The sequence below is a fragment of the Dysidea avara genome, chromosome 4 (assembly GCF_963678975.1).
Source record: "Dysidea avara chromosome 4, odDysAvar1.4, whole genome shotgun sequence".
Taxonomy (NCBI): domain Eukaryota; kingdom Metazoa; phylum Porifera; class Demospongiae; order Dictyoceratida; family Dysideidae; genus Dysidea; species Dysidea avara.
The window spans coordinates 11253386-11267934 of NC_089275.1; the positions used below are offsets into that span (position 1 = coordinate 11253386).

Sequence of the window (14549 nt, forward strand, 5' to 3'; positions counted from 1 at the left end):
AGTGACTACATGTTTACCTACACCTAATACACAATACCCACGCATGCATACTTTCCATGTTCCTTGTGTCACATCTACACAGTCTATTATACGTATATCACATAGAAGCACACTTGTATACAAGTGTTATTCTCTGTGCAGAAGAAAGGCTTGACCTTATCAATGTCAATCATCACCTATCAACAGCTCTTTGTCATCAGTAGAATCAGGCTAGAGGTGTACATATGATCAAAAGTGAACTTGCAGCAGTGTGTTTGGACAGGCCATACTGGCATTTAGACACTCTCCCGATACAAATATTATGAACTCTTGGTTTAGTTAAGATGTGGAAGCTTCACGAGTCAACCCATTTGTTTTATTCTTTTTTAATTTACATTTCCTGGAGTTTTTGGTAGCACCTTTTTGTTTTATTACCTAACAATATGTGCATACTATTCAATCTTAAATACATTATTCCATCAGTTGATAACTCAAATGCATGCAGCTATCATCACACTATATGCACATTATACACATTTGCATGTATGATTATAAAGAGCATCATATACATATCAGTATGTGATTGGAGTAATCAATGGTTCACCATGAAACTCTTGGCAATATACATAAGGTAAAACTCCTATGAATAGTAAACGATTAAGTGTAGTGCCAACAACATCATCAACAGCTGTTAACTCTGAGTGGTCACTCAGGAATTTGTATGCCTTACAGAATCGGACTCTTCCTCTGGAGAGATATGTTCTTAACATGTTTCTAATTTCTGTATTAGTTATATTTGGACATTTCTCCAGTAGTAGGGCAACAGCTCCAGTGACTAAAGAAGTACTCTGAGAAGTTCCCATTCGGAACCTTTGACAGGTGTTACATCTATCCTCATCATTAGCTATAGGGTTGTAGCAGGTGTTGTTAGGGACACACATGTCGCTGCTAAGAATGTTGTAGCCAGGAGCAAACACATCCACACATGATCCCATGTTGGTGATTAAACTTCTACCTTCAAATTCACCCATCAATGCATTATCATCCATGTCAGTAGCACCTACATTGATAACACCATTGTAACCTGCTGGATAAACTCTACAGGAGTCATAATTTAGTTTCTTAAAGTCATCACGACCATTCCCAGCAGAAGCTGTGACTACTACACCATCAGCTATTAATTCATTTATAAATTTTCTAACACTATCCATCATTGCACTTCCAGCAAGAGACAGATTAACAATTGCTCGGGTTCCCTTTCTGCTTTTCCTATGTTCACGTACACACATTAGTCCATCTAGGAGTGATACTTCAGAAGCACGACCGCTACAGTTTGCTATTCTAACAGAAAACAAAGTCACACTAGTGGCTAGTCCTGTACCATTTCCACCAACAAGACCAGCTACATGAGTTCCATGACCATTGCAGTCTTCTCCTTTTTGTGTTGTGTTGCTTAACTTGTCAATTGGATCACAGCCTGGATAGCGAGCTCTACCATTGAATACACTATGATTATAGTGAATACCAGTGTCCAGTACATATACATCAACTGATTTCCCTGTGTATTGGCTAGCAGTATATTTCTGATCCAGTGGTAATGCCTTTTGGTCTACTCTATCCAAGTGCCATCCTGGCTTGGCAGATGAAAGAGTGTCATTTCCAGTACCCAATAAAATGAATTCATTTTCCTTCACTGAAGCAACAAATTTGTGATTAGTAACCTAAAAGAGCATCATTGCACACTTAGTCATGTGATAACACAAACAAAATACCATATACTCTACTATATACATTTGTACTGATAATGAATGCAATTCCAGCCATTCAGTAATACATTAGCACTGAAATCACTTTACAAATCATCCTCACCCATTTTAAAGTCCTCTCTGATAACCTAACTGTTAAACAATTAATGTTAGGATATTCTGCAACTACCTTTGCATTCAATTTTTCCATGCTGCAGCCTCTAATCAATTGTTTAACAAAGTGTTGCTGTTGAGTACCAGTTACATTGGCCTCAAAGTGGACAACGTAAGTTCCTGGGTCACGTGATTTTTCATCAACAGATCTTTTAACTCTTGCCCCGGCAACACAAGAAGTACCTTGGATTATGACACAGTCAAAAACCAGTGAAAGTACTAAAATTCTGTACTGGAAATAACTCATTGTTGAACTGTAAGTAGTATATACAAATATTCCATTAATTCTATAGCAATATAGGCCATCATTAGTGCATACATACCTTCAGAGATCAGCATTAACTAATCATTTGCAAGTAAAGCGGATAATCGGTATTCACTTAATCGACAATCTTTCTAGCATTTGATGTTCACTGCACTCCGGCACATACTTTTATAGTGCAGAGCAATTATTATGGCTTCATCAGGAAGCACCATGTGTACAAATCATAAAAAATTTAATCACATGTACTCATGTCAAGAATACCACTTAATTAGTTTGCAGTCATTGATAGCACTTTAAGCATGTGCACTGTATTATCTCACCTGGGGTGATATAATGGTGAGCTATACAAAACAGTCTGCACTGTCTAATAGACAGTTTGCTGCTGCCAAATATTGGCTTCTACTGCCTCAATAGCAGTATACATAGTCAATTCTTGTGAAATGCATTTATATAGTGACAGTACGAATTTGATTCAATAAACATGGTTAAGAACATGACATACAAAAACAATTGATGCATGCAGAAATTACCATTGAAGACTGATGTGATGTTTTAAACAGTATTTGACCTGATTTCCACTGCTTATGTTTTAAAGTACCAACCCTGAACACAAAAGTTTGAAAGTTTACATCAATGTATATGTAGCACATCTACACCAGTACACCTCATCACTATAACTGTACCCTTTATGTGAGTCATATATCAATACATACCAACATTCTCTACTGTATGTAATGCCATAGCAACTATTTTGAAGACTACAGTAATAACAAGCTGTTGATAGTAACAGCATTATATGTAACATGCTAATCCCCACCAGTACATGGTGGAGTTGAGTGGCAGCTGTCAAATATTAAGAATCACACTCAGATATAAGTAAACTATGGAAATTTCATCACAGAAGGACATTAATATCCAGAGATAAATATACGTAGTAGCTTTTGTGTCCTCTAAGTCCTTTATTTTCTGTATTACCACTGATACACTGAGAATGCATAAAATTAATATTATGTTAATAGGGGTTGGTGATATGTGTGTGCGTGCCTACTAATTTCTCATTGCTTTGCAACTGATACAAACAGATGTAAAACTACATTCTTGTCAGAAATTCTATCCGATTAGAGACCTGTGAAGCTTGTAAATGTAGCAGGAGTAAAAATGCAAAAGACCTTTGACCCAGTGGTGGCTCGATCCATTATCAACATGCTGTCTAGCACAGTATAAGGCCACAACAGCTGGGAAATGGAACTTCTCTGCATTCAACCTAAACTGAAACACATCTACAGCTAAGTAGGGTCTAACAAAGTTAGACTTCAATCGGGTCTATGTATCAATCCTCAAGTACTGCAGAGGCATATTTTTTCTTCATTCATTTGCCACAACATGCATGGTGGTTTTATGTTAGCGAAAATTTAAAGGCGATAATTGAGGACATCAAGACACACGGTAGTGTGTCGTGCGGCCCAAGAAGCCGACGCGCAGCACCCGTAGTATATTGACAGGAAGAAAGAAAACGCAATTTTCGCACCTCCGTAGCTCTGTGCTGCCTTGATGAAACAAGACGATTTTTGCTGTGGACACTCCCTCCACCTTCAGCACTCCACATTCCAAATTAGAGCGAAATCGCTTCACGCGTTCCCGAGATATGCGACTTCAAAAATTGGCTTTTCTTCCTCTTTTCGCACACTTACAAAAACTGCTATAAAACGCGAACGCCATATCCGATTGCCTTGAAATTTGGCACACAGAAGGGGGGTATAAAGGCGCATCTCTGTACCAACTTTGGCTAGGATACGATAAACAGGTAAAGAGTTATGATTGATTATTCACGAAAAATAATACCAACATGTTGTCACGCCTACAGGGTAAACCGCGTATGGGAAGAAGCTGAAAATCGGTGGGTGAATAGGTTAACTATTGAACCTCAAACCTTTTGTGGTTTGAAAGAAATCGAGCTAAAAACCAGGAAGATACAAGGAAAAAACCAACAGTGTGTAACAATTATGCAATCGAGATTAGCTAATAAAAAACAACTACTTGCCACGCCTATACCAGATAAACCGCTAGGGGGAATGCTTTGAAAATCGCTGTATAGATGGAGTAATCATCTTAGAAAGGCTCTTCAATGGTGTAGAAGAATCAGACTTAAAGCCACGGAGTTATAACACAAAATCCAACTTGGTGCAGCAAGTGCGAGATCGAGATACTCTAATAGAGCAGTCATCCTAATAGAGCAGTCACCCTGAAGACAATTCAAGAGATCAGCTAGAAACAAGCAACCTGTATAGAGATCAGCTAGAAACAAGTCACCCTGTAGAGAGATCAGCTACAAACAATTCACCCTGTAGAGAGATCAGCTAGAAAGAGTTACCTTATAGGGAGTTCATGCAACTATGGAAAGGGATAGTTCAGCTAGAAGAAATCACCTTGTAGAGTTCAGCTACAAAGAAACTACCATGTAGAGAGTTCAACTACAAACAAATCGCCCTGTAGAGAGATCAATAGAAGAAGTTACCTTGTAGAGAGTTCAGCTACAAAGAAACCATCATGTAGAGAGTTTAGCTGCAAACAAATCACCTGTAGAGAGTTCAGCTACAAACAAATCTCTCTGTAGAGAGATCAGCCAGAAAAAGTTTCCTTGTAGAGAGTTCAGCTACAAACAAATCACCCTGTAGAGAGTCAGCTAGAAGAAGTAACCTTGCAGAGAGTTCAGTTACAAAGAAACCATCATGTAGAAAGTTCAGCTACAAACTAGTGACCTTGTAGAGACATCAGCTAAAAGAAATTACCTTGTAGAGAGTTCAGCTACAGAGAAACTATCATGTAGAGAGTTCAGCTGCAAACAAATCACATGTAGAGAGTTCAGCTACAAGCAAATTTCCCTGTAGAGAGATCAGCTAGACGAAGTTTCCTTGTAGAGAGTTCAGCTACAAACAAATCACCCTGTAGAAAGATCAGCTAGAAGAAATTACCTTGTAGAGAGTTCAGCTACAAAGAAACCATCATGTAGAGAGTTCAGCTGCAAACAAAACACCTGTAGAGAGTTCAGCTACAAGCAAATTTCCCTGTAGAGAGATCAGCTAGAAGAAGTTTCCTTGTAGAGAGTTCAGCTACAAACAAATCACCCTGTAGAAAGATCAGCTAGAAGGAGTCACCTTGTAGAGAGTTCAGTTACAAAGAAACCATCATGTAGAGAATTCAGCTACAAACTAACGACCTTGTAGAGACATCAGCTAAAAGAAATTACCTTGTAGAGAGTTCAGCTACAAAGAAACCACCATGTAGAGAGTTCAGCTGCAAACAAATCACCTGTAGAGAGTTCAGCTACAAACAAATCTCCCTGTAGAGAGATCAGCTAGAAGAAGTTTCCTTGTAGAGAGTTCAGCTACAAACAAATCACCCTGTAGAAAGATCAGCTAGAAGAAGTTACCTTGTGGAGAGTTCAGCTACAAAGAAACCATGTTGTAGAGAGTTCAGCTGCAAACAAATCACCTATAGAGCATTCAGCTACAAACAAATCTCCCTGTAGAGAGATCAGCTAGAAGAAGTTATCTTGTAGAGAGTTCAGCTACAAAGAAACCATCATGTAGAGAGTTCAGCTGCAAACAAATCACCTGTAGAGAGTTCAGCTACAAACAAATCTCCCTGTAGAGAGATCAGCTAAAAGAAATTACCTTGTAGAGAGTTCAGCAACAAAGAAACCATCATGTAGAGAGTTCAGCTGCAAACAAATCACCTGTAGAGAGTTCAGCTACAAACAAATCTCCCTGTAGAGAGATCAGCTAAAAGAAATTACCTTGTAGAGAGTTCAGCAACAAAGAAACCACCATGTAGAGAATTCAGCTACAAACAAATCTCCCTGTAGAGAGATCAGCTAAAAGAAATTACCTTGTAGAGAGTTCAGCAACAAAGAAACCACCATGTAGAGAGTTCAGCTGCAAGCAAATCACATGTAGAGAGTTCAGCTACAAACAAATCTCCCTGTAGAGAGATCAGCTAGACGAAGTTTCCTTGTAGAGAGTTCAGCTACAAACAAATCACCCTGTAGAAAGATCAGCTAGAAGAAATTACCTTGTAGAGAGTTCAGCTACAAAGAAACCATCATGTAGAGAGTTCAGCTGCAAACAAAATACCTGTAGAGAGTTCAGCTACAAGCAAATTTCCCTGTAGAGAGATCAGCTAGAAGAAGTTTCCTTGTAGAGAGTTCAGCTACAAACAAATCACCCTGTAGAAAGATCAGCTAGAAGAAATTACCTTGTAGAGAGTTCGGCTACAAAGAAACCATCATGTAGAGAGTTCAGCTGCAAACAAAACACCTGTAGAGAGTTCAGCTACAAGCAAATTTCCCTGTAGAGAGATCAGCTAGAAGAAGTTTCCTTGTAGAGAGTTCAGCTACAAACAAATCACCCTGTAGAAAGATCAGCTAGAAGGAGTCACCTTGTAGATAGTTCAGTTACAAAGAAACCATCATGTAGAGAATTCAGCTACAAACTAGTGACCTTGTAGAGACATCAGCTAAAAGAAATTACCTTGTAGAGAGTTCAGCTACAAAGAAACCACCATGTAGAGAGTTCAGCTGCAAACAAATCACCTGTAGAGAGTTCAGCTACAAACAAATCTCCCTGTAGAGAGATCAGCTAGAAGAAGTTTCCTTGTAGAGAATTCAGCTACAAACAAATCACCCTCTAGAAAGATCAGCTAGAAGAAGTCACCTTGTAGAGAGTTCAGTTACAAAGAAACCATCATGTAGAGAGTTCAGCTGCAAACAAATCTCCCTGTAGAAAGATCAGCTAGAAGAAGTCACCTTGTAGAGAGTTCAGCTACAAAGAACCATAATGTAGAGAGTTCAGCTGCAAACAAATCACCTGTAGAGAGTTCAGCTACAAACAAATCTCCCTGTAGAAAGATCAGCTAGAAGAAGTTACCTTGTAGAGAGTTCAGCTTCAAAGAAATCACCCTGTAGAGAGATCAGCTAGAAGAAGTTACCTTGTAGATTATTCAGCTACTAACAATTCACCCTGTAGAGAGGGCATCAAGAAGAAGTCACCTTGTAGAGTGTTCAGTTACAAAGAAACCACCATGGAGAGTTCTGTAATAAATATATGTATTATATATATAATTTGTACATTTACTGATAAAATCAGAAGTATTTAAAGTACATCTGCTTCATCTTTTCTTCTTCTTCCTGTGGTAAAGAAAAAAAAGACAGGTTACAAAAGTCCCAAAGTTTGTGGTATACAAATACAAAAAGAAATCAAATCAAATCCAAACAGCCCAGCTGTAAAAAAACAGTGCGGCCCTCAAAAAGGCTATGGTGAAAAAAGATGTGAAATCCAAGGTGGCGGCCAAGAAATGGCTGTGATGGTATGTTAATGGTAAAAATTTTAATAACGGCAATTTAGGTGAATTTTTTGCCAAGACCAAGCGGCACAAAAATTCACCTGAATTGTCGTTATTAAAATTTTTACCATTAACCTACCATCACAGCCATTTCTTGGCCGCCACCTTCGATTTCACATCTTTTTTCACCGTAGCCTTTTTGAGGGCCGCACTGTTTTTTTTACAGCTGGGCTGTTTTGGATTAGATGTTACATAGCTGAAGATAAATTGCCTAGAACTCATCTACAAATAATTAATTTTGCACAGGAAAACTATTTATGGTTGTGTTTGTTTACTCAGCAGAATTTTAAAATCATTTACGACTTTTGTTTGTATCAAAATTACTTTTCCACTTCAAATGAACGTTTATCTAGAGCGTCATTTGAAACTAGTATTTTAATGTTGCTTGTAGTCAGTAAAAAGTCTCACCTAAGCCCTTTTTAGTGAACAACTTTAACCTGCCCCTATCATATTATTTTTACGTATCCTGTGTATATACAGTATGACCCATGAAAGGCAAAGCTCAATTGCTTTATAAAACATTTGTGATATTCTCTTACATTGCAAGTCTCACCTCAGTCCATATTTAGTGGCCACTTACACGTTGTCCCTATCATATGTTAGTTATCAAATAAATAACAGATGTGTACAACATGATGATTAGCATTCCACATTCGTGGACTGCGTACACAAATAGCAGCAAGTGTCACAACTATTTTACATAGCAAGTGCTATAGTTTTACAATATGTGACTGGGCCTGCAATAACAGGGCATGTGGGCACATAAAAATTGCCTACTTTTTCAAACTTCGATGTGTCATAATTTTATATTCCATTATTGCTTGACCATGAATTTTCAGCACTTAGTAAACATTTAGTTTGATTTAAAGTATAAGTTACAGAATCGAAATATTCCATCCCAGATCTTAGATATGAGATGTTATGTGTTGAGGTGTAGCTTGTGCCCACATGCCCTGTTTTCGCAGGCCTGGTCACATATTGTTTATCATACAATATGTATTTTTTGTTTTTCCATGTATAAGTGTAAAGAATGGTGTGTTTTTACCTAGCCTCTGTCAGAGCAAAATCGTTCAAGTGGAAAAAAATTATGTATCAAGTAGCTTTTAGTAACTGCCAGTGGCACAGAAAATAGTTGATGTGAGGGGGGCTGACTGGAGTATAGAATTTCTAGCAGCACGGTGCAGCCCCCAGAAGCTGTAGCCATTTAGTTTTCATGGTGTCTCAAAGTTCACCCAAATTAAATATGCATAGGTACAATTTGAATTTTGAAACATTTAACATTTCAACTAAACCACCAACTTATATATGTATTATATTTTCAGACTTGTACATTGTGTATGATACATTGTGTATGATACATAGTCAACGGGTGACCTCTGACTGCATTACTTGCTGAGGAGAGTGTGACAAAATGTAAATATTGTATCTAGTGTCACTAGCACATTGTGTCATTGGGGGATGTTAGAGCATCTAAAAGTTGCTGCTGTATTTCTTAGTGAAGAAAATATGTTGATTTTCTAGTATACTGCCAATTGTACATGGGATGATTACAAATCTGTCAATAATGATGATTCCTGCTGTGTTAAGGAGTTCAAAACAAAGTTTTCTGTTGCCTTAAAACAAAGATGGGAGCTTGACTATTGAAACCTTACTAGTACTATCGAGTGCTGTTGATTCGAGGTTTTGTAGCTTGAAGTTTTTGGATGACGAGCTGAAGGGTGATATTAGGCTTAAAACTATAAAGTTGATGAAATAATTGATGAACCAGTAGACATGATCCAGTTCAGTCGCCATGCAAGAAGACGCACTTGACATCCTTCTTGAAGGAGATGATAACGCCTGAAGATGAAAGCGTGGTTCCCGGGAATGTAAATCCCTTGCAATGGCAGAAGATTAAAGCTGTTTTGGCAAAGTTTTAGAATTAGAATATATTAGCGTTACTGGCAATAGGGTAAATAAGTATATACAGCATTTATAAGCAGTACAAAAAAGCTTTAAATGCTTGGAGCTGCTTGGTACAGTGGTAATGTATCAACTCTCAATTCTCAAAGTAGGAGGTCGGTGGTTTGATTCTCACTGTGGGAATTTTTTTTTCATTTTTAGACCATGTTTATGAACATGTTTTTATGAAGCACTTGGACTGCCCAATTAGGGTATTTGAGTGTTCTATTAGAGTATATCAATCTTTTTCTTGATTTTCAGCTCCACTCCAAGAACAAAGAGGGGCTCAGCCCCCAACTTTGCCCCCATCCTTATGGTAACTGCTTTTTAAAAAATAATACTTATAAGTTATTAGGAGTGTGCAGTGGCATTAATAACCAGTTGTGTTACTATAAAGAAGCTCTTAATGTTGTTTGCTCACATAGTCCCCCCACCACTTGGCTTACAATTTGAGCATATGCTAGACATATGTATTTGATAGGTCACAACACAGTTTAAATGCTATAAAATACGTATACATCCAATGCCAAATGATGACATTATGGACTAATGTAATTAAATCAAAAGTTTTCAATAGGCACCCATGATTTGCTTCTACCACTTTGCTCAGTATACAAATGCTGTAACTCAATTTCAAACTTGATTTGTAATAAACGGTGCTGCTACCTGAGATCATGTGCCTGTTTTTCATCACAACCTGCAGCAAATATAATGTGAATTGTCAGTTTCACAATGCTATTATACAGGTATTAATGAGAACAAATCAAAAGTGTATAGATGCTTTATATATTAGAGGAAGCCACTGTCAATTTTATACTCAACAAATACCCACAGGATGCATGTAAATCTTTGAACAACAGTCTCTTTTAATTTCAGTTTTAAATTCAGCTGGAAGATCTATTGAACTGCTGCTGCATTTGTCTGCCTTATTCCGTTATGTGAATTACAGCTCTTTTAAAAATGTCTGGACCATTGCTATACCATCCAGCTAGTACATAGTCTCAGAGGCTCAAAGGTGCTATGCAACTCCCTCTAGTTTTTTGGAAGAGCTTTAGTAAGCTGCTTGATTAGCTGCTGCTTTAATTCAGTATACCAACATTGCTAGAGAGTAATATTTGCTATGAACTATTACTGCTAGGTAGCTACACTGACGTTGCAGTTACTATGTTCCAGAGTGAAACCCCAGCCCCTTTTAAAAAGTCTGCATCCACTCCCTGAGTCTGTTTAAAGTATCCTTTAGTATGGCATTTTCTTAGGTGTTAGTGTAGGGATATTATGTGTGATTCTCACAAAGATGATCACATAAATGTTTCTTGGGGATTATGCAGACAATGTGGAGGAGGGCATAAAACTATATTCTCAGTTGGTGTGGCCTAAATTACTTGTGGTTACAGGGTGAAAGTCAATTTGTGAATTGCGTAGTCATTGTGACTCAAATGTTTTGGCACATCTGACTATACAGATTTATATAACACAACACCCTAACAGTGTGATAAGTGGTGGATCAAGGCATCCTAATATAACAACCTCATTGTAGTACGTATAAGTGAACGGGTCATACAAATTGTAATATAATGCATAAAAGTATTACAGTTATGCCGGCATACTGGCTGTTTTAAATAAATTCCTATGAATTACTCTTAAATATTTCATTATACACAACATGGTATGTAGTGTAATGCAAATTCCATGTCATGGTAAATTTGTTAATTTTGTGCGTGCATGTTTGAAGTGTGTAAAGGTATATGTAACAAACTCCATGTTTTGTTGGCCTTCTTTAACACCATGCATAGGAAACCTCAATTTAATAGTGACACAAATATGTAGCTAACAATTCACAAAACACAAAAAACTTTCAATTTTGATTAAAAAAACAACAATTTCAACTGTCAATATTAGCTAAAGCTTATTGGTGTGACTTAATTCACAACATTTAGGTATCTACAAATCTGCTGTATTGTAAATTGCTTAAATGTACTCACCCGTATGAAAGACGTACCACAAATAGTTGCACTGAAGCCACTGGGTTCATATGGTGCAAACAAGTGTAGTCATTTGTCTTCTATTGTCCTTTATGTTCAATTGTGCATCGCTGGAATTTGCATACCATTTGTGGTATCATAACTCATCCTACATACATAAGTAGCTACACTACAGCGTACCGTAAACACCAAATCCTTTTCCCTACTACTGTACATGTAACTGGATATACAGTAATATTGTGATATTTAACAAATCAATACTCACAGTGAAATGTATGCAACATATTATACAGTCTTTTTGATGGCATATCAGTCTCAGAGTGTCAGTCTCAATTAGAGAACAATCATTAAATCATTTCCACATAAACTATCTGTGGTTTGTTGCCCAAGCAACTAACAGGCTATAGCTTCCATTGGGTGAGCTGTCAACATGTAACACCAAGTGTGACCATCTGTCACCTGTTTGCATAAGTGCACATCATAATAAAATTCCAAAATCTTAATATAGTAACAGGTCAGGCTTTGCTCATCATTATCATTACTGTACGTTATGATTTTTTGGTGCTTTACCAGGATCACTGAACCTCTCAGGTAATAGAGGACCTAAGCTTGTGAAGTTAATGATATCAAAATTTCCCACCCCTCCACCCTGATAGCCTGCTTTCTTATATTATGTTGCTTCTGGTAACTGAGGTATGGGAGCAAATTGTTGAATAATTAAAGTTAATATCTGCCTAGTCCAAGGCTGGTGTGTGTGTAGGTTATCACTAAATTCTAACTGTCATTAAATTAATGTGTCACAACTGAATGTACTAATCTTTGTAGCAATTGTATGTTTGCAATGTTGTTGCTGAATATTGTTGCTGCTGGGTTGATGTAAGTAATACTGGATGTATTACATAAGTAAAGTTTGCTGTGAGTGATAACACATACTCATTGCCTATTTAGGCTGGTGTGTCATACCTCAGTTGCCCTATATACCTCCCCCAAAGAGTTATATGTATAATATATGTCTGTATATTTGGTCTGTAAAGTGATGTATTGTAATATGTCGTGGTCGCATGCAGTAATGTTATAGAACTTGGTGTGGTGGAAGGGTAGGAAAGCATGCAGTAAGGTGTCATGGTATGTTTGTATGTGCTCAAGTTAGCATGTTAATGTATATAGACATTGAAAATAGTTGGTCTTTGGTGCTTGTCATGAATATTGCTAATCACAATTTCAGTTTCAAAGTATACACAGTACATGGCTGTACCATGTATTTTAATTGTGACCATGTGCATTCTTACAAAACCATGAAATACTAAGTATATAATAAAGCAGTAAACAAACAGATCCATCGTGACCGGATTTGTGAAAAGGGATCTTCCACACACATCCAATTTACAAACTTTGGCAATTCATAACTTGAGATTGGAAAAAGGTATTGCCTTGAAATATGGTCAGCAGTGAGCATCTACATACATTTATGGATGGAGGAATTTTCAGTTTTGTGACTTTCTTGAAAACAAAGTTATGACCATCCAAGTTTATAGAATTGGATGTGTGTGGAAATCCCTTTTCAGTCACATATGCAATCCTTCCATACATACAGTACTTACCATACTGGTATATATTATATACTTGCTTTGAACATTGTGATGAATTTGTGCCAACAGAATAATGTGCATTCTTATTATCCCAGGGGACTATATACACATTCATTTATCAGTAGGGTAATAACTAACATTAGTCTCCATGTCAACGACGATTGGTGATATAATTATTATGTACAACTGCTTTAATTTGTCACATAACTCTTGTTGATCAACTGTTTAAAAACTCAATGGGTATACTTATCAACTAATCATCACTGTTATTTGACTACCATCTAAACACTATAGTGTACCACACACATTGTGATAAATTGTAATGATAATTTTTTCACAGTAGTGACACTTGTAGATTTGTGTAGAGTTCCTATCAGTAGCCACATAGTATTGTTTTTACATTCAGGCCCATATATAGCTTGACCATTTGTTTACCTGCACCTAATATGCAGTATATAATTCTTATAAATATGACTTGTTAAAATTAATATTGAATGCTCATCAAAGTACATATGTACTCATGTAGTGCAATACACACAGTAATGTGCATGACTTGGAATTTTAACTGGCTTTGTGATTTTAACAGCAGTAATAATCCCAAGAAATTCAATAACACTGGTTTTTGAAAAAAAATTGTGACTATGTTGATGATATACGTATGAATCGAAACAGTAAACCTGTGTACAGAAATAATTTGTTTGTGAATATCATTTTTTTTTGTTGTGGTAGGAAATGTGATCTAAACAAGTCATACACTTGAACTTGTACTGTCGGAGAATTTGCACTCTGACCGTATCGTATTATTCTTTTTTTTATCAAAGAAAGGGTATGTATGGTTATAAGTACTTTATGTCCATCCATGGTCTGCAGATAGTCTATAACAAGTCTCACCCAAACCCATTTTAGTAAAGTACTTGTACCCTGTCCCCATCATATCTTCTTCTTGTATCCTAAATAAGTCCTATGAAAGTCAAAGCTTGTTACTTTCCAAATATTTGTGGCTCTTTTATCTTTTATTTATGAACTTATGTGGATCACATTTTGTCCTACAACTTAATTTACAAGTCTCACTTCAGATGTTTTAGCCACAACCACGCGTACTTTAACCCTATTAAATGTTCTTTCATATACCAAACATTAATTCCTCTGCCATACATGTATAGATCAATTATGACCTTACAAGATAATGTAATACTGCATAGTTGTAACATGGGCAAAAGTGAGTTGTCCATAGATACTATGTTCTTCATACCCTATCTATGATTTGCCTGACATGTATGTTCAAAGCCCGAGGGCTGTGGGCATACATGCCAGTTAGGTAATCACGAGTGCCCATGTTACAGCTAATAGACGGGTTGCCTTTTTAAGGCGTGGTCGTTTTACCGTAAATTTTCCACATACTTTCCGAGTTCGCTAAGTCAAAAATGTATTACGGCTATTGGAGAAAATGAACGTTTCGGTTAACTTTAGCAAG

At 37.0% G+C, this 14549-nt stretch overlaps 1 protein-coding gene across 1 annotated transcript; it reads right to left on the minus strand.

The window, feature by feature from the left end:
• Nucleotides 1-434: 434 nt before the first annotated feature.
• LOC136254072 (extracellular serine proteinase-like) lies at nucleotides 435-2295 on the minus strand. Its single transcript, XM_066046730.1, has 3 exons — nucleotides 2222-2295; nucleotides 1849-2152; nucleotides 435-1700 (listed from the first exon to the last, which is right to left on the minus strand). The coding sequence occupies exons 2-3, from the start codon at nucleotides 2143-2145 to the stop codon at nucleotides 552-554; spliced, it is 1446 nt and encodes a 481-aa protein (XP_065902802.1). The 5' UTR covers nucleotides 2146-2152; nucleotides 2222-2295; the 3' UTR covers nucleotides 435-551.
• Between the last annotated feature and the right edge of the window lie 12254 nt (nucleotides 2296-14549).